Below are 26,918 nucleotides of genomic sequence, written 5' to 3' on the forward strand. Positions count from 1 at the left end.
CCACTAGAAACAAAAGCAATCAAGCTTTATTCTGAATCCATTATAATCCAATGGAGCACTCCTGGGTCCTGGCTAACACTTTCCTAGGAAGTATAACAATCAAAACTTAAGACTAAAGTCTCAGTGGATTTGTCTGAATACCTATGTGATGGCCATGGGGTCCCAACAAGACCTCCCCACAGTAGTTTATTCATTTATTCAATTGCTACCTTGGGCTTTTACTGGCTCTTTTTAACATTGTTTTACAACCTAAGGTTCTCGATCTTTACTTTTGTTTTGTTTTGTTTTTTGACACAGGGTTTCTCTGTGCAGTAGCTCTGGCTGTCCTGGACTCTCCCTTTGTAGATCAGGCTGGTCTCAAGTCACAGAGATCCATCTCCTCTGCCTCCCCAGTGGTGGGATTAAAGGCTGCACTATCACACCCAGCCTCATAATCTTTCATTTAAGAGGTTATTGAAAAAAATAAAACGGAATAGGTTTTTTTCCTTGAAAGCAGCTCATTACAATTATTAACAACCTGTCTTAAAAATGTGTATTCATGATCTAAACAAGAGCAGTGTCCAACACTCCTCACATTCCTAAAACTTTAATTAAGTCTTCCATACAACTCCAGAAGATCAAATTTTCAAATCATCATCAAGGCCATCTTAAGCCAAGTTGGGGTCCCATCATTGTTTAGCTGGTAGTGGTCAGCTTCAAGCTCCCATCTGCAAACCGGGAAACCAATGCCACGTCCACTGTATTTCTACCAAATTCTGCACCTGGACACAGCTGTCCAGAACAATGTCTGAAGACACTCAATTTTTATAATAACATACTTCACACTTGGGTCCACAGGCCTTCCTCCTCTGGTGGCATCCTGTGGAAGACAGCCACTCCGTCTACTCAGTCTTCCCAAAGCACCAGGCCCTTCTGAGACCCTAGAAGGTGTGGCTGGCTGCTGACATCATGCTCAGTTTCACATCCTCACCCCAGCTCAAGCATGCTAATTCCTTAGCAAATCCAGGGTTGGATGGCACCTCCAGGTCTTATGCCACAGCATGTGAGGCCACACATCACAACCACCTGCCATACTAGAACCACCAATGCCCTGAAGATACTTTCTAAACAACCATAAATAACTAAAATATATGTTCCTAATCCAGACAAGTTTTCTGAATGTGTTCTGAAGGATGTAAAGAACAACAACAAAAAAAGTATTAAAATATTTAAACAAGGCATGAAGACCTGAATTCAGCTCCCAGCATCTATATCAGTTGGTTCATAAAATTCTCTGTAACTTAACTCCAGGGGAAGACTATGCCTCTAGTCTGGGTAGGCACCTGTACACCATGTGCATACACCCACAAAGAAACACGAATACATAGTTAAAACTAATCATTAAAGAAATTTTAAATAAAAATATAAAACTAAAAACTACCTGATAATACAATATTTTAAAAAAAAAACTTAAGAGTAATTCCTAAAAGATCCAAGTTTTAAATATACCACTTGCTGTACGTTCTTTTGCAGCCCTCTAATGCCCTCCTCCATTTCACACATCAGGGCAGAAACAAGGAAATATACATACCTTAAAATTTTCAGATTGTAAATGGCCTTGAATTGTACGATAAGTAGCATTGAGGTCTGAAAATATCTGACATAGCTTTGTTTCAAAACTGAAATTCAAACAATACATTCTTTAAAACAACTTAAAAAAAAATCACATTCTCTTCAGCCCACTCGCCAATGAAAACCTCTCCTGTTCTTATAAAGCAAATTAAGAAATTCACAATACCAGTGTCCTTCTTTAGCAAGCAACTTTATATTTAGGATGGATTTAGCCATCTGGTCCTGTGTGTCACATAAAAAATGTCAAAGGTGAAAGATGCACATGAGGCAGAAGAGTATGAGTGGAATTCAAGTAGGGCTCCCAAATACCGCTCACACATACATAGACACACATATGCAGGGCTCTCCCAATGCCACTCACACAATCAAACACACACACTCACACATAGAAACAAATAGACACACATATGCAGGGCTCTCCTAATACATGCTCACACACACGCACGCATGCACACACACACACACACACACACACACACACACACACACGTAGGGCTCTCCTAATACATGCTCACACACACGCACGCACGCACACACATGCATACACACACACACGTAGTGCTCTCCTAATACTGTCCACATACACACACTCACACATAGACACACACATGCAGCCTAAGCTAACCTAGGACTTGCTATGTAGCCAAGGAGAACCTGGAGCTTATCCTCCCAGCCACAGCTGATTTTGTACAGTGCCAAGGATCAAATCCAAGAGTTTTGGATACACTAGATAGTACTCTAACAACTGAACTCCACCTATGCCTAGATCGTGACTTATTTTTCAAAGATCACCTGGATGCTGTATAGAAAACAAACCAAGGTGTAGAAGAGGGAAACCAGTTAGAAGACTACTGTTGTAATTCAGCCAGAAATGGCACTATGGGCCAGCAGCCAGAAAAGTGGTGCCAGTCAGCTTCTAGATATATTATAAAATATATTTATTTATATCAATAAGAAGTATTACGGGTGGGGCTGAAGAGAAAGAGGAATCAGACAGACTCCGAATGAGAGACAGAAATGCAAATCAGTCCTCAGTTACTTTCTCACCACATAGTTTAGCTAGCATGGCCTTGAGCTACAGATCTCCCTGCCTCTACTTCTGGAATGCCAGGATCTCAGCGTGCAGCACCACACCTGTTTTTGTGTGGTGCTGAATCAAACCCAGGGCTTCTCCATGCCAGGAAAACACTCAAACAACTGGGTTACAATTCCCAGCCCAGGTCACAATTCTGATTTCCTTTTAGAGTCAATTCTTTTCCCCGAGCCTGATTATTATAACATGCTGATTATTAACAAGCACAGAAGGGGAGGGGCTCTGTGGAACTGAAGATTTACATATGAATTAGGATGTCCACTACCTCTCCCTCCTGCTTTAGCAAAAAGGAACAAGGAAATCAATGAATAGGGCTGGAGAGACAGCTGTTTAGAGCACTAGGTTCATTCAGCTCCCAGTGCCAACATGACAGATCACAAATAACAATTCCATGGGATCTGACACCTTCGAACCTACATGGGCACCAGGCACATATGTGCGCACTTAATATAAGCAGGCAAAGCCCTCATGAGGAAAAAATAAAAATAAATCTTTTTTTTTTAAATTTAAAGTTATTATTAAAACAATGATGTTAAAAGTTTTAGTTTCTTCTTTTTACATGCCATTACTTATTATACCATTTATGCTTATTATAAAGTAGCTAAATAGGTAAAATAATGTAGTTTTCAATTTTTTAAACTCCACCTATTTGCTCTACTGTCAATATTTAAAAATAAAGTATAAAGCATGGTGGTTCATACTAAAATCTCAGCACCTGGAAGGTTAGGGTAAGAAGACTACCACAGCTCAGGTCAGTCTGGGCTGCACAGTAAGTTCTAAGCCATCTGGGCTAAAGTGAGACTTTAGCTCAATAAAAAACTAATAACAACAATGGCCAGCTACATGGCTCAGTGGATTAAACACACTCCCGTGTGGTGGGAGGAGAGACTCAACCCCTACAAGTTGTTAGTCGTCTGACCTCCAATTATGGGCCATGTCCCATGTTCCATGTTCACACAGACACATGCACAAATGTCATAAAAAAGAAAATCTGAAAAAAAGTTTTCAAAAAACTGTTAATTTAGCTTACATTAGTTCAGTTCAATAAACCTTGAATTTACTTGTTTAAAAATTCTACTAAATGAGTAGATTAAAATAACCTTTAAATTTTTATTTATTATTACTACTGTGGGACTGGGAGTTGAATTCAGGTTGGAAGACAACTTCATGGAGTCATTTACTCCCTTCCCTTACATGCGTTCACAAGGCTAGCACAGCAGGCACCTTAACCCAACGAGCTATCTCAACAACCTTTAAAGCTATTTCCTACTAATGAAGAATGCTAAGAGAACAACCCTCTTCTTTGGTTTTCTCATCCGTAAATATATTACTTCAAGAGGACCACTCATATCTTATACTTACAATTTCCTATAATATGAAGCATTGGCAACTTTGGCTGAAGAGTTATATAAAACATCAGAAACCAAATATAATCTGGCAATCTGTAATACAAAATGAGGCAGAATGAAAACATTAGCCGGTAGCATTATCTAGAAACAACCCTGTTCATTCATATATTGAAGTTTTGGAAGAGGCTAAGTTTAGCAATAATTTAATAGTAACTACTATTAGAGTTATATGAGACCCAACATCATTACAATCGTGACTTTTGCAGGAATACAATGTTAATTTATTTACATTTCAACCGGTTTCTCCAACAGAAGAAAAGTAAAACTATATAGAAAAGATGTCATCAGTCAAGCTCTTTATGTCAAAAAAGAACTTTTTATAATTTTTAAAAAGTTCCAGTTTAAAGTCAATTATTCTCCCCCTTCTCTTAAACTAAATGTTCATGAAGAAGACCACTGCCCTTACCTTCTTGGGAAGCGGGGTCTTTAAGATAGACAGTGACTCAGTAATGCAGTCCACTATTTCTTCAGCAGCTTCAGCATTATTAAGACAGAAAACCATGGCATCTCCAATATCATTTTTCCTTGGAGTTAATCCTCGCAAGATTTCTTCTAATTTATCCCGCTGTCTGAATATAAGTTTCACTTATAAATATTTAAACATGGATCCTAAATGCCCCAATAACTAGCTTCTCATGGTTGTTGCTCTGTATAACACTTACCATGCTCACCTCACAAAAACTAGTTTGTTTAAAGCCCACTCAGATAAATGGTTTTAAAAGACCAAGTTTTTTTAGGTTCCCCAAATTGGTTACAATTTTTTAAAGAACTTAAAAGACGAATACTTTTTTTAAAACTAATAAAATATTCCAGTGACTTTTTAAAACAAAATAAGGGGCTGGGAGACGGCTCAGCTGTTAAGAGCACTGACTGCTCTTCCAGAGGTCCTGAGTTCAATTCCCAGCAACCACATGGTGGCTCACAACCATCTGTAAAGAGATCCGATGCCCTCTTCTGGTGTGTCTGAAGACAGTGTACTCACATTCATAAAATAATAAATTTTAAAAAATAGTAAGTAAATTTTAAATTACGGCCATTTTTTTAAGTCTCCAAAAGTATTCCACTCTTACTATCCCCACTTAAAACAGAAAACCTACAAGTTCTCCACATCCTTCCTTTGAAAGAAGTATTACTTTAGCACTTTTACAAGGAACTGAAGTAGGGTAAGCTTTTCCTGTAAGGAAAACGAAGACTTTAGGTCCTGCAGGCCACATAGTCTCTGTAAGACAGCTCCTCTACCGCTGTAATTCCAAGGCACTCTTACATGCACACAAAGAAACAAGAACCATTGTGTGTGTGGAAAACTTTATCTACCTGGAAGGCAAGATGGACCAGCAGCTGAAGGCACTTGCCTCCAAACCTGACCACCTCAGTTTCATCCCTATGGCCCGAGGTGAAAGGGAAAAGACAACCAGAGTCCTGCAAGCTGTCCCCTAACCTCCACATATGTACCATAGCATATGGCCAAAACACAAAGTACAGGAAGTCAATGTAGTCAGGACATTAACCTCTATTTACAAAACCAGACTATGGACTGGGTCTGCAGCTTACGTAATGAGCATAAACCTAAAGAACAAATACATTCAACAGCTCAAGGATTCCACTACCAACCAACCACTGTCACCAACAACGCAATGACCCAATGGGTAGTAAGCCTCACACTCTTTACAAGGAAGTAATTAACATTTATGCTAAAGTCTTTTTTAATAGTTTATTTTTATTTTATGTACATTGCTGTTCTTCCTGCGCATATGTCCGTGTCCGAGTGTCAGAGCCCCTAGAACTGGAATTAGAGCCCTGTGGGTGCAGGGAATTGAGCAAGGGTCCTCTGGAAGAACAGCCAGTGTTCTTAACCACTGAGGCATCTCTCCAGCCCCACACTAAAATCTCTTGGCCAACATTTTTCATATGAAGAACTTGTAAACGCTTATTAAATACATCCATTTCTTAAAATGCAGATAACTCACTACACCAGTGCAGAGCAAGCACTAATTTTTTTGTAAGGTTTAATTGTTTATCTTATGTTTGCGGGTTTTACTTAATGAATGAACAAACATACACAACATACATAGCTGGTGCCTGCAAAGGCCTAAAGAGGACACAGGATCCCTAGAACCGAGGTACAGATAGATGGTTGTGGGCCACCAGTGAGCACTAATACTAAAGTTCCCTGCCGCCATCTCACAACTGCTACACACACTAACTATGGGAAGGCTTTGCATAGCCAAAGGCAGTAACTTTTCCTCTTCCTCTTGCACTCTGGCAGGAATCCTAACAGTCTCTAAGTGAGCTGTGTAAGTACTGCAATGCTACAGAAAGGGCTCAACTGTGTTTAAGAGATGATCACTACTATTTCATCAGGAAGAGGTCAAGGTCAACAGGATAAGTATTTGTATTTATCACTACGGTCATCTAAAATCATAAAGTATAAATAAAACATTCCCAAGCCAAAATAGTTACAGCAAGACACTAATGGAAGCAACCATTAAAGCAACTTTCCTGAATACATAAGAGAAAATAATCTTACTCTTCCTTGAGTGCTCCCTTTTTACTAGGCTCTTCTACAAACGCTTCTGTCTCCTGCTCCTCTGACATCCCATGAAGGTATGGATTTAATGGTGGTGGCCTCCAAAAGGATCCATTTTTGAACATCCGAAAATCTTCTGTCCGCCATTTTGTCGGAGAATCTCCCTATTAACAAATACCCAGAATGTTATTTGAACGGTCTACACCTCACAGTTAAAGTCTGTGGAGAAGTCAATCCTACTTGCCTGCAGAATAGAATAAAGCTTCCACCTGTAGTAAACGTGGGCTGGTGTCTGGTTTTCAAATAAGAACCTAAGCAAAACAAACAAAAACATTAAACACCATAGTCTTCAGGAGAGAGTTATCTACTTTACTATCTACATAAAACCAGCTACCTGTCAGCCTAATCAATTAAAAAAAAAAAAAAGCTACAATTAAATAAAACAGATGAGAAATACTATTTGCCTCCTTACTTCTAAAGACCAAAAGCAAAGATCCTGGGACAAAAGGGTAGGAGACAGGGTCCTTCATCGTCTATGGTATCCACCCTCCTGCACCCCGGAATGTCTTACAAATGAATAATATGAACGTCTGGAATACATGCGTCTCAGTAAGTCATCTAACTGTTCTTAGAATCTTTTAAACTTCTGCTTGAGACGGGGTCTCTCTACATAGCCAAGACTGTCTTGGAACTCAGTATGCACTCCAACAGCTGCCCTCAGACCCACGAGCTCATCCCCCTCCCAAGTCCTCCGATCACAGGCATACAGCACCACGCCATACTCGGCATGACTGTTTGTTATAAAACACAAAACACAAGAAGATGTATTAGAATATTGGAAAGAGTTTTTTCAACATGTAAATTTGAAAAACCTTTAGCCCATTTAACATTTCATGTCTTTAATAAAGCAATTCAGAGGACTTCCTCTCAAAGCATTTCGCTCAATTCTAGCTTGCTTATGACTCCTCCATCGAAAAGCATAGTGAAACACTATTTTCCTCCCAGAAAATGCTGAGTTGTTACACCATAACTACGTAAGTGATGGAAACCAACCTAAGCACATTCTAGTCTAACTACTAAGACTCACTTCACCCTGCAAAAATCTTTTTTTTTTTTTAGAATTTTATTCGTGGATATGTTATCACTTATTTGTTGACACATGTGCATGTACTCATGCAAGCAAATGGCAGCCAAAGGACATCATTTGGAAATCTTTTCACGCTTTGGAACTACACGGGTTCTGGGTATAGTTTTTGGAAGGTGAAATGGTGTCTGGAAATGAATGGGTGGATGTAATGCTGTATAGTAATGTGAATGCACTTAATGCCCTCAAACACAGTTAACTCTAATTAATTAACTCTAATTTTATTACAGATTTATTACCATAATAAAAGAAGCACACCTGAACATAGGATTGTTGATTTCTCTGTTCATAATCATAGCTTCAAACATTGGCCCTTCACGTACAACAAATTCTATCATTCGGTGTATCAGGGCGAGTAAATTCCTACAACAACAACACAGTTAAAGAAAATGGATTCAGACATATCCCTATATAAAACTACTCTTGACTTAAGTTACTATAATGGTGCAGTTAAAAATCATTTTTGCTAACAGATTTTAATATCAAAAAGTAGCCTGGAGCACACACTAAAGGCCTTGAGCATTAAGAGGGAACAGGGCAGTGAGGGCAGAGGAACAGGAAGGAAGGAGAGGTGAAGGAGTATGGGAAGCCACGAGACAGCCTGATAGTAATAGATTTAATGTTCTAAATGCCACTTAACATTATTTTCAAAATGCAAAAAAGTAAATTATAAATCACAACTAGTTGGATAGCTGCAAATATGTAAAATCAGCCAACTTAAAATTTGCGTGTTACAGCCATCTAAAAATGCAAAAATTTTAAGAGAAAATATTCCTAATACAGGTCACTTTCATAATGACAGTGAAATGTTATAACCATAACTTTAATTTACCAAACTGCAAAACTAACAAATTTAAGATCTGACTTAATAAAAAGACCCATCTAAATTTCTGTGTTTCTGATACACACATACCAGATGGAGTTTTTACTAAATCTGACCTTTAATGAGGCAACATCCCTTTGAAGAACATTTCAAAATTAGTTTGGAATTCCTAACATCTAATCCTGCTTATATATTATCAACCAAATGAAAAATTATAATGGTAAGGTGCCCACTTTCTGTAATGCTCATCTTCCAATATTTAAGCCAAGAAGATATGAGTAACCGTTTATTAAGTCACTTTGTTGCATTCATAGAAAGAATTTTTTAATCTGAAAATCTTTAATAAAGATTCCAAATTAATGTCAGACATTGACTAATGTCTGGTCAGGCAGAAATGACTCAGCTTATGTATTCATAAGCTGCTCTTGACTTCGCCTTCACCAATCCTCAAGTTGTCCAAAGTTGGCAAGTAACAACTGGGAAAAGCAAAAGGATATTGGCTCATAGTGTAAGACACACATATATCTTAAGCATTCTCAGTTCAATTAAGTCCATGTAACTGCTAGAATATAAATACAGTTATAGAAGACAGATTTGGGGATGGGGAGTGAAGGGGCTCCAGAATACTTTGTTTCAAAGTACCTGACAGTCAAATAATCTTAATTATGAACTAAATGTTCTACAGTTTTCAAACAAGCCAACTTAAATGGACACTAATATTTCTACATAGTAGAAAAATTATTTCTAAACACCAAAAAATTACATGGAGGTTTAAATTTTTGCAAACGGGATATTATATGTTTAGAACTATCAATTCAATTTCAAATTATTAAAAAACAAATCACTTAATTTTAACTTAAAATTTATTTTCTTCACAGAAGTATAAGGTACTGCTCTGTAGTAAAAAGGAACTCTCAACACCCATGCAGTTTGTGGCTCTGTTTAGAAAAGGGCCATGCAGTTGTTAAATCAGTTCTAAAATCCCCATTGCTATGAGGCAAATTAAAACTCAGGGAAGTTTTATGTGCAAATCATAAAACATGACCGTTGACCAGGTGGACAAATGTTATAGACCCAGAGATTTTTATCAAAATAGTCAAAAACAACTTGACTTCAGTAATTTAAAGAACATGAAAAATGATTTATCAAGTTTAAAACCAAAGGATTCATTCTACTACTAATAAGTCAAAACTTTTCAGCAAATATATATATATATAATTTTGTTTAAAAATAAGCTGAGTCTCACATAAAATTCCTGGACTTGTTTTTTGTTTTTTTTTTTTTGAATGCCTCAAAAAATACTTTCCCTGCAAACATTTTAAGAGTAGAAAATAACCCACTATAGTATTAAACAGACTTGTAAATAGTAAAAATCTATCTTTATTAAATTACAAGTTTAAAGGAAGTTTTAAAATGTTTCATATAATTTAAAATCAATGTGACAATTAGTTGCTGCTGACTTGGAATCAAGAGGAAAACATTGGTATAGTCTTCCCTTAAGGATTATATAATTTTCTTATTTAAAAAATTACCTTTTCTATCAAAACAAAACAGTGTAGTACAAAAATTTTTTATTTTAAAGTGCATTATTTTATTTTTAAACAGTAATTATCTTATTCTGGGTAACCACAACAAAAAGTCTCTCAGTTATAATAAAAACCACATTTATTGGAGTCAATCGTACCAATGTCTGGTCAAAAATTGTATACTTTCCCAATCCATCCCATGATGCTTTCCTGGTCCCCCGCTGCCGCAGACAGTTCAGCTGGTGTTGCTCACCAAGGCCAATGTCAAAGAGAATTTGGAATTCTTTTGTGTTCATTTATTATTCAACCAGTGTTGTGTCTCTGTGTTTGGGAAAAGGCTGAGCTTGACTGAGCAAGAGCAAACCTACATGATTGCTCTTCATTGGCAGTGTATCAAAAAAGAAAAACAAAGAAGAAAGAAAAATAAAAGAGGTCCAAAGCCTTTGTTATCATGACTAAAAGATCCTAACATATCTAGTGTCCATGAAAACAATTGGAACTTCTTCTTAAAAATCAATTAGGAAAACAAAACAAAACGATACAATTGCACCTCTACTAAGATCTAAAACCAAGATTGTATATTTAATGTAGATAATCCAGAGACCAAGATAAAGTGGGTCAAATTGCAATATTATCTAAAATTTAAAATTCATCTTACTTATATACCTATTTTCCCTTCACAATAGTTTTAAATTACCAGACCAACAACTCCATATTAGTCTATTTAAACATTCTAATTTCTAAAGCTATTTAAAAACTCTCTAAAATGATAACAATAAAAACAAAAGAAAAGATGACATAAAATTGCAAAGTGTACTAAACTTAATTTTTACACATCCCCCCAAACGTACTGGGAAGGAGCCATTGCTCAGTCAAGATATTACCTTTTCCTCAACACTAGTTCTTTTAAATTCAGAAGGGGATAATGTCTATATTTAGATCAGTAATAATAAAGAAAAACATGTACCTTTCTGTTGGGATAACCACTTTGACTATGGCTTGCGACAGAGTCTGTATATGAAGTCACATCAGATAATAAACATAGAATATGTGAGTATTGTTAACAAGTAACAAGCAAAAATATACATATGCATTGAAAACACTACACATCTAATCACAAGTTCTGCAGGCAATCTCTGCATTGAAGTAATTATACACTAAGCAATTACATAAATGCAAATGATGTGTTCACAGCGAACAATTAATGTTCACCAAATGCAAAAGCATCAGAACATTCCTGCTAGAATGCACATCAATGCATTGAAATAGGTACTACACTGAGAATTATCAGATAAAGATTTAATTTGTGAAGTAATTAACTGTTTGCCTCTGACCACACAGTTTGCTACTTTGTTCCCAAGCCTTTAAAACCAGCCCTGGCATTTCAAGTGTAAGTAACTCATAATAGAACCAACAAATTATTATAACTTGAAATTAAGTTGGTTTTATGTTTAATAAAGAAAAATACTCACCCTTTGTTTTTACTAGCTTAGCTATTTTTGAAATATCATATATGCTATTATATAGTCTAATAACTCAAGACCTTGAAGGCTAAGTTAGTTTGCTGTCATCCAAACAATTTATAACTATTTAGGTGGGCTTTCTTAATTAAAAAGTCACTTAACCAAATAAAAACTATCACGTTCTCCAAACAAAGTAAATCCAAACACTGAATACAATGCTAGGGGGCGGGGAGGGAATGCGTATCAAGTGGTCAAAAGGGATGGTAGCCACAAATAAAAATATTAAATATGACCTAATATTTCAATATAGGGTTTTCATGGGCTAAGGCAGGGAACATATTTACTTATTTATGAGTTGCCAAAGTAACACACATATTTCTATAAAATTGTTGAAAAGAAACACTACCACAGATATTTACATATTAGATGCAGTCCTATGTACATCTTTAAAATTACCTTCTCAAAATCCTCCTTGTTTTTAGGTGGTGGTAACATGGGAGCATTGGGGTTTTTTAATCGCTCTCTAGGCTGCGCATTAAAAGGCAGTCCGGATGGAGGTGGGGGAAGTGTGTGTTCCATCATAGAAGGCGGAATGTATATTGGGTGTGGAGGAATAGGTACAGCTTTACCCCAACCTAACTTCATTTCAAAAGACATAATCATTTTTCCTACAAAAGAAAAAAGAAAGAACGTTACTTTGACAAGCTCTAGAGAAAAAGTATTTCTGAATTAAATTTCCTCCATATGTTTTCCAGTGTAATCCAATTCTCATTAGAGTTTTTATGACTAATTTTCTACACCAAAGAAATACCTGAGTCCTACAAATGGACAATAAGAACTTTACCATTTAAATTTTTTAGAGCTCTCTCAGCATCTCTTCTATTCATAAAAGCCACAAAGCCACAATTTCTTTCTCGTGCTCTTTCTTCATCAGTTCTAGGCCACATAATTTTTACACTAGCTAATGGTCCAAATCTTCCAAATTCTTGGCACAGCATTTCTTCATTCATCTATTAAAAGATCAGAGTGTTTGGTTATGCAACAAAATGAAAGGGAGGGGCTAAGAATTCTATGCAGCCCAGAAAGCAAAATCATTTTAAAAAGTAGAAAGCAACATATTAATGCTACAGTATTACATTCAAATACTAGAAACTTTACATGGGCAAAAACCCTGTCCTAACAGGGCATTTGAAGAATTTTCATATTAGAAACCTTCTATTTTATTTAAATAAACAGCTAGGGTTTAGCATCTTAAGAGCTACTAGAACCAAAAGCATGTCTGACTTCTCTTCCTGTTTGGAGATCTTGGTTAGGATCTAAACATCTATGCAACCAGAGCACAGGGGAGATGGGAAATACAAGGAGCCCAAGCTCCAGCTTAAACAGGAGAACAAGGAGGAAAAAAAGAGGAACTCCATAAGAAAGCAAGCTACATATCAGAAAGAGGTGCCTCAAAGAGCACAAACTAATTATTAAAAAGGAAGACACATCTTCATGAATGTACAGGAAACAATTTGGATCTAACTATAAGTACCAAGTTTTCAAAAACAATTATTAAATACTATCTAATTCCATCAGATTTGTCATGTTAGAATCTTAATTTTATCTAATTATCAAAACAATAAAAAATAAAACAACTGAGTATAAGTCAACATTCCTATTCTTTTCTTTACATTACCTGTGGATTAATGTTTCCGAGGTATAAGTTTGTAGTGCTGGGATCTCCTACATCATGTGAGCCCGGTGCATAATCATCAAGAACTAGAACAAGGGGAAAAAACAAGTTACACCCTGCAAAATACAAAGTTGAGACAATGTCTAATGCTTAAAAAAGCAAAAAATCGGTATTACCACCAGACGATCTATTTCTTCTTGAAGGCACATCCACTTAAAGGGGGGAAAAAACAACACTTAGTTTCCAGGACAATGAGACATAAATATGTGCTTTAAGACAAACATCACTTACTGGAACGTCGCTGACCATCAGAGTCTGACTGAGGAGGCTCAAACCGACTTAACCTGCCTTTTGTTTTATGTCTCTCATCACGTTCTTCCTGAATTCTGTTGAAAATATTTATAGTTAACTGAGAGTAAGCCACAAGTTATTCATAGTTAGTAACAGCTTATCTAAGTATCATCTTCAAATAATGTAATGTATTTGCATTAGCAATAATTATAAGATTAGTGAGCCCCTTGGTCACAAGACAAGAATGATGACTCTTTCAGGGTGTAAAGGAAATTCAACACAAAACTACTACTTATGTTTTTTGCTATTAATAGATTTGATGACACCTCACTTTTACCCCAAAGAGTAAACAGGATTCCAGACAGAACATAAGCCAACTGACTTAACTCTATACATCACAAGCAGCAACAGACACTGGATAAATGCTACTTGATTTCCGAGCACATCCTATCTATTGGCAGCCACAGAAAGCTCACTTGTCGGCCAGCTGGTAAAACAAGTATACGCACTAACAGCTACAATTATCAGTCCAACATGCCTATGATAGAATTCCTCCTATAAAACTTACTGTTTTAGTTCTTCTTTGAAAAGTTCCAAATTGCTTTTTTTCTTTTCCTTCTCCCCTTTCTTCAGTGGCTATGAAGAATATAATAAGTTATAATTGAAATAAAAGAGATTAAGAAAAAGTTATGGTTTCTTTTTGCAGTGATAAAAGTTTCTGGAAAGGCAAAATGGCAATTTTTGAATAGCCATGAATATACTAAAAGAGCCAACCTAATGATATACACTTTGAAGAGCCAATTTTAAGGTATATGAATTACACAGCCATAAAGCTGTTGTGTTTTGTTTTTAGAGGTATCTTGACAACCACACAAGAAAAGTTCCTCTCACTATTTAATATAATCATATTTAATTAACAAAATGTGGTTCTAAGTGACCTGATCCCACATTTATCAACCTATTACCTCCTCTAAAACTCCTATTTCCAATGAAAAAAACTCTATAATGAGAACTTAGAAAATGGAAACATCAACTCTGATAGTAATTCCTAAGAGGTCCTAAAACTATCCCGAGAAACATGTACTACATGTTATTAATAATTTAAGGATCATAATTCAAAACTGTTTAAAAAAACAGTATCACCCTACATTGACAACCCAACTTTTGACTTGCGGTACATACATAAGATGAACACAGTAACAAATGTTCAAAGACTATCATTGCCATGTCCTGACCTAATCTATCACTGCTTATCTACATGAATTACTACTGGGCTGGACAACATCAAAAATCAACACTTACCTTCAAGACTCATCAACCATAAGAAATTTAGTAGAGTGGATGTACTTAGAATACCAATGACAATGCCAGATTCTAAAATAAATGCTCAATTATTTAATGACTTACAGGCTTTTTCGTCTCTATCACAAGAAGAGATGGTGGCCTTTCATTGGATGACTGATTTGGAGGATTCTTTTGATCTGCAAACCTTGAAGATGGCTTATAGATTTTACCTCTTTTTTCATCTGTTTCATGTTCATCTGAAATTTAAAATACTAAGTTGTAAAAACTACATATAATTTTATTTTTTGTTAGTTTTACTTATAAAAATTAAGATGCTTTTAGTATTAAAATTTGAATATAAAATTAAATTTACATATTACCACTCAACCTAAAAAAAATAAAATCACAATTTGACCATGTTATACCAAAACTATAAAACACTAAAAACTTTGTAACATAATTCATTTTGTTTAAACTTGAGAGGTATTAGTTATTATTGTTGCTGTTGTTATTATCATCTCTTTCATACAGTCCCGCTAATCAATAATCTTCATTATTCCATATTTGGTCATTTATATTGTTAATTAGTCTAACCACTAGATGGTGCTCATAGAAAAGAAACGTGAATTCAATGTCAAATGTCTTCCATAATTAATCTGTTGTCATGTCATCCAAAGCTTGTTCAAAGCCAGATCTTGGTACTGACCTTTAGCTGCATTAACAACCCCGCCTCGAACAAACGTTTTCACCTTATTACCATCACTTCCTTCAAAAGCAGCAAGAAATTCCTCATAAATTTCAGCAGCTGCCTTTTCATCCTCCTAAACACGTAATGAAACATTAGTTACACAAGAATTGCCATTTGGGTATGGTTGACTGATTTGTTTTATTTTTGTTTTGAAACAGGATTTCACCGTGGAGGCCAGGCAGACTTGAACTCGATATGTAGACCAGACTGGTCTTGAACAGAGATCTGACTGCCAAATGCTGGCTTAAAGGCAAAACTACCACGGAGAGAAAGCTCAACAGTTAAGAGCACTGGCTCTTCCCTAAGAACCCAGGACCCAGCATCCTCATGGCAGCTCACGACCATTTGCAATTGCAGTCCTAAGGGATCAACTCCCTCTTCTGACCTCTCTAGATACCAGGCACACATACAAGCAGACGAAACACCCATATACATAAAAAAGAAAAAAAAAGAAATAGAATATAAACCTCTTCATTCTCAAATCGAGTATCTAATACTCGGACATTATATATTATCAATAATTAAATGTTAAAAATTAGAACAAAAAAGCTTTGCTCCTTTACTAGAAAGTTGCTCCTTTATTAGAGATGCAGAAAGAACTTACCACATGCAGATAAACAAGTAAATGTATTTAAAATAATCGAGTCAAACTGTAGGATAAATGACTATATAAGAACATATTATCCTATTACTATTTAAAAAGTTCTCCAAGGCATGACTTAATTTATCAAATATAAAAATTTCATTCTCAAATAATCAAAGATACAATAGAAGCAAAGCCAGCAAAGTATGTACTCCTGACAAGGCATTTAAAAAAGCAGAACTGACATTCTCACTTATAAACCATCCAAATATCCTCAAATATGTATGAATAAAATGCCAAGCTAAGAATGGTAGCACATGCCTATCACTTCAGACATCAGACAGGAAGACAGAATTCCAGACCAGTGCAAGCTATGGAAGACTCTACCTCAGAAACCCAAGTCCAACAGAATAGAACAAATCAGAAAAGAAATACATCAAATAACAAGTAGAAAAGTGTTCCTCAATTACAGAGTAAATACATCAATCAATAAAAGAAGCATCTGGTGTCAGAGGGAAACACAGACTTTCCCAGAAACAAAACCACCTAACTTATTGACAAATATTTGAAAAAAGATAAAGCAAAATCAATTTTTTGTACTATGTAACATGAAAAACTACATGAAGATTACATTTTAGGAAATAATCCTAGGAATTTAGTGGATTCTCCTAGGAATACAGATCCTAGAAGAAAATACAGAGAAATTCCTCTATAAGCCAGAAATGGAAAAGAAAGGAAAAAACTTGGTTAAAAACACAGAAGTTGTGGGGAAAGACTGGCAACTGATTATAACAACAGTTTTTACAAGGAAGAATGAAACCAGAAGGGAAATAAAAATAAAATGGAGGCAGGGGGCTGGTGAACTGTATTGCCACTGAAAGAATTGCAAATTCAAACACTCAGGCATCATTTTTCACACCACAGACTGGCAAAAACTCCCTCAGGATAATCTCTACTTGCAAGTGTATGGGGGTGGTGACATCACTAATACATTACAGACAGAGAACAAAATATCCCTGCCCTACAGAGAACAATATTGACAAGTACAGAAGAACCACATTTATTAATTTACCATTCCAACAATTTTCCTTTCAGGAATATGTCTCAAAAGGGAAACTAGAAGAAAACCAAAATGCACCTGTGCATAACATTCCTAACATATCATTTGTAATATAATGTCCAAAGAGCGAAACCACAAATCCCTACAAAGCTATAAAAATGTTCAATATTTCTATTCTACAAGTAATCACAAAGATAAATCATTTAGTTAAAAAAGATAAATAGAGAAAAGTACCCTCACTCTAGAGCATTCATCTAAGGAAGATAGGTACAATACCGTACATGCACACGCAAACACACACTCACACTTTGACAACAAGAACACATCATCACATAGAGCTATAGATCAGAAGACAGACAGAGAACAAAATTCTGAACATCTCTTGTGTTAAAGACTTGACTCGTGTGGAGTTGCAAATATCAAGAAGTCAAATTCTATAGGAAACATGGCTGCTACTGCCCCCTTACATGGTCACTTCTAAGTATAACCTAAAATACACTTCAAACATTACCTTTTTCTTCAGTTCCTCTTGTTCCTTCTTACTTAGAGTTCGCTTTGCTGTGCTCATTTTTCCAATACTGAATGCTTTAAGCTTGTTTTCTAGAAGAGGCTGTAAAAAGGAAAAGCAAAAAGATTATTTTGTCTTTACATACAAATTTTAATGTTACCTATAACATTTAACATACTTTAATTGATAACTTCATCTTTAGAAGTGTTTCTAATTTAAAGTACTAATGCAAAGAAAAGCTGGCATACTCCAAACTTAGATGCCTATCAGGCGTCATTCTGATGTAACAGCACTAATTAAGGAATGCTTTTTATTTCCTAACTCAAAGCCAGTTACAGGCAAGAGCCATTTTTTAAAGGGAAATAAAGGTTGAAATAACAAAGAAATAAATATCAAGGCTGGGGGCAGGGCAGAGGGGAGGGCAAAAGTAGCTTTGGCAGGATACATCCTCAGATGGGAAGGTGTCCTCCCCACTCTCAGAGTCACCATCTACTTCCATTTCAGGTACTAAAACCACATCCATTTAAAACTTAATTAAGTACCTCATTTATCAAAAACAGTGACATAACATAGTCCCATGTTTTTGTTGAGAATGTACCATCTACTTTGCATTCAGATTCCAGCACATATAAAACTTTATCAATATTTTCTGAACACATATGAGCATTCCAAATCGGAAAATCCAAAATCTGAAAAACTCAATACCACAAGTGGAACGTTCTATACCTGATCTCAAAGAACAGATGGCGGTCAAAATCTGTGCAAAATACTGTGCAACAAATTACCTTTGGGCAGTATGTGTAATATATACATAAGACAGAGATGAAAGTCATGTTTAGTCTTGGGCCCAAGACACCTCCAGCATATGAAAATACTCCAGAAGTCAAAATCTTAAAAAGAAATCCAATAAACTTCTCATGCCAAGCAGTTCATATAAATGAGTCAATTTCTATAAGAAAACAGTACGTGGCAGCACTGACTGAACACACTGGGTTTAGAGAATACAGAGTGGAATTCCTTCTTCCCTCTGCCATCCTGTCCCTGTTCACTGCCATCCCCACAGCACAGCACAGCTATGATGTGACCAAGCTTGGAGCTACCTTTGCCTGACAGAGCAGCTCTCACCCTCAAAGAAGCTTCTCTTTGCAACTGTGAGAAACCACTGCAGAAACTACAACTGTTCAAAGTACAGGGAATAACTGACTGACTGAGGGGCACTCAAGCCTGAGGAATTCATCTAAAGCACAACTGTAGGGACAGATAAGAGCCAGAGACCAGGAAGTCTGCTGAGAGATTGTCTCCTAGAAATGACGAGGAGAAATGACACCCATGGAACCTTATGTGGCTGCCCAAACATGACCTGAAATAACACCACCAACAGACATGCTAAAGCGGAAGAAGGAAATCTCTGGTGGCCCTACTCTAGACAGAAGCCAGGCAACTAAAGACTGCTGAGAAGGAGAATTAGTCTTCCCCAGGGATGAGGCCCTCAACTGGTTCTACAATACCAAGAGGTTAGCCCTGAAATCATACATACACAAGCAACACTAAAACAACTCAGCAGGTTATATTTAGATATGTATGTGAATATATACATACATACACACATACCCATAATAGTCAGAGAAAGGGCGAGTGGATTTGAGAGGAAGTCAGAAGGTAGAACACAGGAGAGGATAGAGGGAGAAACGAGAAAGGGAAAATAATGATGTAGTTGTAATTAAAATTTTAAAAATTAAGAAAAAGCACATGAAGTTTGGAGGGAAAGAATAGAGGGTGGATTTGATCAAAATGCATATATATAAATTTTTATTTGTGTTTGTGTGTATTCATATTAGAGACAGGGCACATATGCAAAGCATATGTGTGAAGGCCAAAGCACTTCAGAGAGCTAGCTCTCTTCCGTCACTATGGAGGTCCCAAGCAGCAAGCTGGTGCATCAGGTTTGGTGGCGAGAACCCTTACAACTTGATCCACCTACCTGTCCAGAGAAACATTTTACTGAGACCTTCGTTTGTACAATTTAGAAGCAGTTTCCTTCTGAAATCTGATCTAAATAGTCTATAGGCCTTTGGTTGTTTCATGTTACTCAGGACTCACAAATGTAAAAGGTAGTAGGGTAGTTATTAAATACAGCCTAAACACTGAAATCTGGAGTTTTTCTCTTCCTTACTAAAATGAGAAGCTAACAAAGTACTAAATTAGACTCTGGAAGTACAGTTGGTAGACAAACATTGAGACCACCTATTCTGAAGCCCTCCGTGAAACATAAGCAGTTGATAGCACAAGTCATTTTTCTTTCTCTCTCCTTCTCTTTTAAGATTTCTATTTTATGAGTGTTTTGCACGATGAGACCAGAAGAGAGTGTCAAATCCCCTGGAATTGGAGTTACAGATGGTTGTAGGTCACCTGTGGGTTACTGGGAACTAAACCAGTCCTGGGCAAAAGTGCTCTTAACCACTGAGCCATCTCTCCAGCCCCCAAAATCATATTTTCAAACAGATTCAAAATCATGTTTCCCTCCAAAAAGAATAAAATGTCTTGCCATCATTCACTGTAATTAGAGTTAGCTTCAAATGAAAATTACATTGAAATTGGAGGAAAATCACAATTCTAAGAAGCTAAATTTGTAGCCAGGCATGGTGGCACACACCTTTAATCCCAGCAGTCTAGAGGCAGAGGCAGGTAGATCTGAGTTGAAGGCAGCCTGGTCTACAGAACAAGTTTTAAGTCAGCCAGGGCTATCCCTTCTCGGCCTTTTGGCTAAGATCAAGACAGTCAGGGCTACAGAGAAACTCATTCTCAAAACAAGAAGGAGAGGAAAAACAGAAGGAAGGAACGAAGAAAGGAGAAAGAAGAAGAAAGAAAAGAAACATCTCAATTTTTGCATGCTCAAATTTTGTTTATATATCCAAAAGAGAAATGGCAAAAAAAAAAACAAAAACAAAAACAAAATCAAAAACTGAGTGTTTATTCAAATGAAGAATATAATCCTTTATGTAAAAGTTAGGTTTTTTAGTTTAAAAAAAAGAAAGAAAGAAAGAAAGCTAATTTAAGACGTGTTCCTATGGCATGGTGGAGCATGTGTTTAGTCCCAGCACTATGGAGACAGAAGCAGAAGATCTTTGTGAATTCAAGACTATCCTGGTCTACATAAGAGTTCCTGTCCTTTTTTTTTTAAGTATGATCAATGTTTAATGATAGCTGACTGATAACAGTATTTTCTAAACTTCTTCACGAGAAAAATTATTTAAGTTGTACACCTTAAAATAGTGCTGGGAATTGAACGTAGGACCTCATACATGCTAGATAAATACACTAACATACATCTATCTCAAGAAAATTTTATTTTTTACATAGATTTTAGAAAACTTGACTTAAGGGATGTTCTGTAGTAACAAACCCAATTCTAGAGGGCTGGGGAGACTGAAACTCAGTCAGTGCAATCTCTGTATCAATGGGACCTGAGTATGGATCCCCAGCACCAACGCAGTCAGTGGGAGTGGAGAACATGTCTGTAACCCCAGTACCGTGGGTCTAGAGCCCAATAGCTAGCTGGGCCGGCAGAACGTTAGTGGAATTCTAGATTTGGTAAGGGACCCTGGTTCATAATAAACAAGGCAGGGTGATTGAGAAAGATTCTCAATGTTGACCTCTGGCCTCTACTTGCACTTGCACACACATATGTGTACAACACACACACACACACATACACAAACACGGAGAATCTCTGTGTTCCTGATTGTACTAGGACTTCATTTATCCAAGTGATTAACATCTATTCTTGTTTGTTTTCAGAGCAAACACATAAGCTCTCAGAGCACTAGGAACACATCCTTTTTCACCCTGTGCATATATACGCATGTTGTAGGTAGGTGGATGTGCATGCCAAGGCATGTGTGTGGAGGTCAGAAGGCAACTTTGTAAAGTTATTTCTCTCCATCCACCTGTACACAGGCTCTAGCAATCCAACTTGTTTCTAGGGTTACACAGCCTGCACCTTTCTGAGCAACTTCACCAGATCCAAGGATTGTCTTAACTGCTTAAATATTTCCTTTTTTTTGTTCTGTTTTGTTTTTTAAAGACAGGGTTTCTCTGTGCAGCTCTGGATGTCCTGGAACTAAACTGTTAACCAGGCTGGTCTCAAGCTCGGGTACCTGCCTGCCTCTGTCTCCCAAGTGCTAGGATTAAAGGTGAGCACCACCACTGTCCCACCGCCTGAATGTCTCTAACAACTCAGTAATTATGACAATGGTCACTTACATTCAAATGCTTATTTTTCAAGAAAATTAAAAAATTAAACACCTTTAATGAAACATCTAATTATCATTAATAAAGAATATTAATTTCAAATAGCATAAAAGGAAACAAGGTCAGGCAGTGGTGGCATGCATCTTTAATCTAGCACTCAGGCGGCAAGGCGGGCATATATCTGAGTTTGAAGCCAGCCTGTTTCACAAATCGAGTTTCAGGACGGCCAGAGCTATGTGGTGGGATCTGTCTCAAACACCAAAAAAAGAACCAAGTACAGAACTACTACATTCAATCAAGGACAGAGTAAAACCGGCAGCCGTCCTCTGTCATCTTTAGCAATACTCACTCTTGAGAGATTCTGATGAGGAGAATCGCAAAGGCTTTCACGGCCACTTTCATTCCTATAATTGTGTTTTCTTGGGCTTTTAGGTCGTGTTCGACTTGGCATATCGCTATCTGAGGGTCCAGATGCGTCCATCTTCAGATAAAGTTTTAAAAATGGTTTCAAATATGACATCCACAGTACTAAAAACTAGAATTAATCCAAAGTGTCTACATACTGACAAGATTCACTGTTATCTAAAACATTAACAACACCGCCAAGTTCATAAGTAAATTCCTTAAGTTTTCATGAACTCTGGCTTGCCCTTGAAAGCTGAAATATCACACTGGAAACATGTTACTCTTGAAGTAACAGTTAACAAAATACTGTCCAATACCCAAGTCAGATAACAAGTTTATACATCAGGCGTTCTGTCAAGAAGGGTCGTTCACAGACTAGAGCTGCGTCTTCAGCGTAGTCACCCCCACTGCAAACAAGGAAGTAGAGGACCTTACATGTACTTGTTCCACCACACAGGACATGAAAATGAAAGGCCCGTGCATGAGTTCAGTCTTCAGTGTTTTATAACTTCATGAAAAATAATACCCTTTTTTCTTCCTTTTTTTTTCCTGAGTAGTGATTCAGCTTCAATGTCCTGGTCCCATGATCTTTCTGCTTTATCCTCTCAGACGCTAGGCCCACCCACCGAAATACTAAGCCAGCATATTTTACTGTATAAGATGGGAGTGAATACAACAGTGTATTTTGGAGCCACTTTCCTTGATTCATGCTAATGTGCCTAACGTTCACCTACCAGTTGTTTCGGCACTAGCAGGGAAGATGCAAACACAAGGAAAAAGGTAAATCATGCCTTGGCATTTGTAGAAAGGGGGTTTATTTTGGCCTACATGAGGCATGGGGGAAGAGCATGTGTATACTTGTTTGTGCATACGTTTGGAGACCAGAGGAAGTATCTCTCTTCCTTAGTCACTTGCCAGCCTTTCATTAAAGCAGTCTCTCACTGAACCGGGAACTCAATAGCCATGGATGCTGGCTGGCCAGGGTGGTCCAGGGACCGATCCATCTACCTACCTATCTCGGTACCCCTGAACAAAGGTGATACGAAACATGACCAGTTTTCACACAGGTACCATCTCCCAAAGCTCCTACCACAAAATAATTCTGAGTTCACATACTGCTGAAAACGTTCAACAACTTGTAGTAGGAGTCTGCATACGACACTGCAGTACATGTGGAAAAATATTTATTGCAGTATTCAAAATGCCAAAAAACTTTAAACAAAAAGTTACTTACCCACTAGGAAAACAAACAAGTCTATCTTTCTATAGTAGAACATTATGCCATGAGAAAGAAGTGAACAGCACACTTTATGCCAGCTGATTTGCAGGGAGTTCAAAAGGCAGGTACAAAGTGCAGCAAGAAAGGGGTCATTTATGTATACAGAATTTTATAAGTAAAATAAAAAATTAAATACATGTCAAGTGTCTAATACAATTTGAAGTTTATATAAACAAAACACAAAGGAAGACACAGATGTTCACACATATAACTGTATTCATTTACCGTGTAACATATATATACACATACATATATACATACATATATATATACATACATACATACATACATATATAAAAAGACTTTTTTTTCCCTCTGGAGCTGAGGACTGAACCCAGGGCCTTGGCACTCTACATTGAGCTAAATCCCCACCCCAAGCTAAATCTTTTATACTTACATGAGCATCTGAAGATCCAGATGAATGAACATCCGATGATCGGCTCTACAAGTATCAAAACAAAAAAAGCACATATTTAAAGAACCAGAAAATTCTGTCTACATTGCTTTTTCAGCTGCAAGGTTTAATCTCCCCTAGCTTCAGCCACTGCTTCTCAGCTAATGAAACTAAACAATGGCACTCTCCAACTTACAAAAAAGTTGTGATCCAATGTGCTAAATTAATTCTTTAAAATTAACAATCCATATTTCTAAATATTAAACAAATACTAATCTATATTTCCAAAGATATTAAACAAATACTAATCAAAGATCTGAAGTAGAATTACCTTGGCATATTACAGGCTGGGAACCAACCACTATTCATAACAAAACATTTGTACAAAAGCTTCTCACAAGGCCTAGAACTAATATTGCCATAGCAGCAACTTCTTAGTACAAGAGAAATCACCCTCTCTTCTTCTAGTCACTCAGAGCAAACAAAAATAATGGGTTGTAACAGAAAGAAAACACACACACACACACACACACACACACACACACACACACACTAACCTTCACTGTCCAGCAGAAGGCACAATAATTCACTGTAGAACTAGTTTAAGAAAGATCTTATCATCAAATCTCAAAACATCTGCCTTTCAGCCTGTTATAAGAGAGCTTGCAAGAGAGCAGCTTAAAGGGGCAGCACATCCTTAATCTGTGGCATAACCAACTCTACTTGTTTCCTCATAGTTCAGTCTCTTCTGACTCCAAGACACTTGTAATCTAATCATCAAGACTATCTCTCAGGGTCACTCAGACAGCAGATAAAGGTGCCACCAACCTGAGTTCAATCCCTGATCCACCTGGTGAGAGAACCAGCTCTCACAAGAGGTCCTCTGACCTCCATTCAATACCTTGGCATGTGGTGGGGCTTGGGATGAAAACATTACAAATAGCATTAGAAATAGCAGTGCAAACCAAAAATTTAAAAAGGTTGTCACTTAAATAACGGTCCATCAAGTTGGTAAATTTCAAAATCCACAAGTATCTAGTTCAAAGGTCAGCTACAATGTGATAAACTTTAAACAAAGCAGCACCAGCAGGACCTGAGAGGATGGACTAGCTGATGTCAACTAAAGATGTCAGCTGTCAGACCACAAACCATTTACCAGAGGTGCTACAGCAGCTACCCAGCATTCCAATCAGAGTAATTGTAGGCTTAGAATTCACAAAGACATGCAAGCTGAGGCTCATAAGGTTTTTTTACTTTATGTGCATACATGAGTACGTGTGTGTCTTGTGAAGATCAAAAGGCAATGTGTAGAAGTTAGTTCTCTCCTCTACCACCCAAGTCAAGGGACAGAACTCAGGTCACCAGGCTTGATAGGAATCACCTTTACCTGCTGAGCCATGTCCCTGGCCTCCTAGACACTAAAGAAGGGGGGTAGGGGGGGAAGGCAGCTGAAACAATGTGACTATACCACCGAGAGCACATCTGGCCAGGCAAATCCCTAGCAGAAAAAGGAAGATTCCTGGGGAAAGCTTCCAGGAAAGGACGTGGCGGTATGGGGAGCAAACCTCATTGAGCCAGCAATGCAGCGCCTTTATCTCACCTCTGGGACTCCAAACCCTTTCTCCCTTATATTTTGGTACAACTATCCTAAGGACTGTCCAGTCCCCCTAATTTTCTCTCCTACATCCAGATCCTTTCACAATTTAGCCCAATCATCATCTTTCCAGTCTTAGTTTTATTCTTCCTATGAACGTACATTTAACAATTGATTTCCCAGTCATTTAGTCTTCATCTTATTCCCCAAAATACAACCTTCAGAACTCTGCTCACTGTTCAGCCAAATCGTACTAAGCTCTGAGCAGCTCCCATCTCCACTCAGGCAGGCATCATTTCCTTCCTTTCAGAAACAGCTCTGCCTTGCTCTATTATTCGTACTGACTCTCTCCTGATACAGACCATGCTCCCTCAAACTCAGGAAGTTTCTTGTTTGAAATTTTATCTCAGCATCAAGTTCAAGATCAGGCAAGAGAAAGAGTTTCAACATAACTATATGATATATATAACATGCTACACAAGTACCTCCCAAAAATGCAACACTCTAGACTACACACCACTCTGCCCTCTCATTAATAAGTAGTTACTCAAGCCACAAACAAAAGTTTCGGCTTAACGCAACAACAAAAAACATTGGGACTGGAGAGACTGCTCGGTGATTAGAGAGCACTGGCTACTATTCAGAGGACATGGGCTGAATTCCAAACACCTGCACTGCAGGTCACAATCATCTGTAACTCCTTTTTCTGGGTCCCTGTGGGTACCAGCCATACACATGGTACAGACATACATGCAGGCAAAACACCCATACTCATAAAATAATATTTTATAATAACTAACTATACTATACAGAATGTTTTAATGCTTTCAAGAGTATTAAAACATTGTGTATAATATAGTTAATTATTGACTCACACTCCCAAATACTATCAAATAGGAAATGCTTAAATACATGTTTGATGTTTCTAAATTTTCTTAAAAGGTGAAGAACAAACCTGTAATTCTAACAGTAGCCTCAGGTGTCATTGGCTTTCAAAACTGTTATTTCCAGGTTGAAGACATACCTCAGAGACAGAGGGTGCCCTCAGTGTGTGCAAGATCCTAGAACCGATTCCCAACAACACAGTTTAAGAGGCAATCTCCAATATTAATTTTATTTTAAAAATTATGCTCTTTGTAAAAAGGGTTAGAGATACAGAAGTCTTCGATTTGTACAGCAAATGAATGACCTCTTCATTCATCTACTACTAAGGCAAGCAGCTGTATTTCCTTCCTAAGGTTTACTTTCCA

At 37.1% G+C, this 26,918-nt stretch overlaps 1 protein-coding gene across 6 annotated transcripts in view; it reads right to left on the reverse strand.

Annotated features, from left to right (window-relative positions):
• Positions 1-26,918, reverse strand: part of U2surp (U2 snRNP-associated SURP domain containing) — a 65,063-nt gene that overhangs the window by 24,279 nt on the left and 13,866 nt on the right. For 2 of the 6 annotated variants that reach the window (XM_039082560.2, XM_236501.10), the window contains exons 2-19: positions 24,078-24,122; positions 22,346-22,477; positions 17,749-17,847; positions 15,553-15,667; positions 14,970-15,103; positions 14,131-14,198; positions 13,563-13,657; positions 13,448-13,483; positions 13,275-13,357; positions 12,441-12,606; positions 12,053-12,264; positions 11,101-11,144; positions 8,043-8,147; positions 6,885-6,951; positions 6,641-6,804; positions 4,520-4,682; positions 4,067-4,146; positions 1,571-1,658 (exon numbers count right to left, since the gene is read on the reverse strand). In XM_039082560.2, the coding sequence (XP_038938488.1) occupies positions 1,571-1,658; positions 4,067-4,146; positions 4,520-4,682; positions 6,641-6,804; positions 6,885-6,951; positions 8,043-8,147; positions 11,101-11,144; positions 12,053-12,264; positions 12,441-12,606; positions 13,275-13,357; positions 13,448-13,483; positions 13,563-13,657; positions 14,131-14,198; positions 14,970-15,103; positions 15,553-15,667; positions 17,749-17,847; positions 22,346-22,477; positions 24,078-24,122 (1,896 nt within the window). Of the gene's footprint in view, positions 1-1,570; positions 1,659-4,066; positions 4,147-4,519; positions 4,683-6,640; positions 6,805-6,884; positions 6,952-8,042; positions 8,148-11,100; positions 11,145-12,052; positions 12,265-12,440; positions 12,607-13,274; positions 13,358-13,447; positions 13,484-13,562; positions 13,658-14,130; positions 14,199-14,969; positions 15,104-15,552; positions 15,668-17,748; positions 17,848-22,345; positions 22,478-24,077; positions 24,123-26,918 lie in introns of those variants that run through there. The other 4 variants (XM_006243554.3, XM_039082559.2, XM_002729954.7 and 1 more) reach the window with 4 other exon arrangements.

This window comes from Rattus norvegicus, chromosome 8 (genome assembly GCF_036323735.1).
Source record: "Rattus norvegicus strain BN/NHsdMcwi chromosome 8, GRCr8, whole genome shotgun sequence".
Lineage (NCBI taxonomy): Eukaryota > Metazoa > Chordata > Mammalia > Rodentia > Muridae > Rattus > Rattus norvegicus.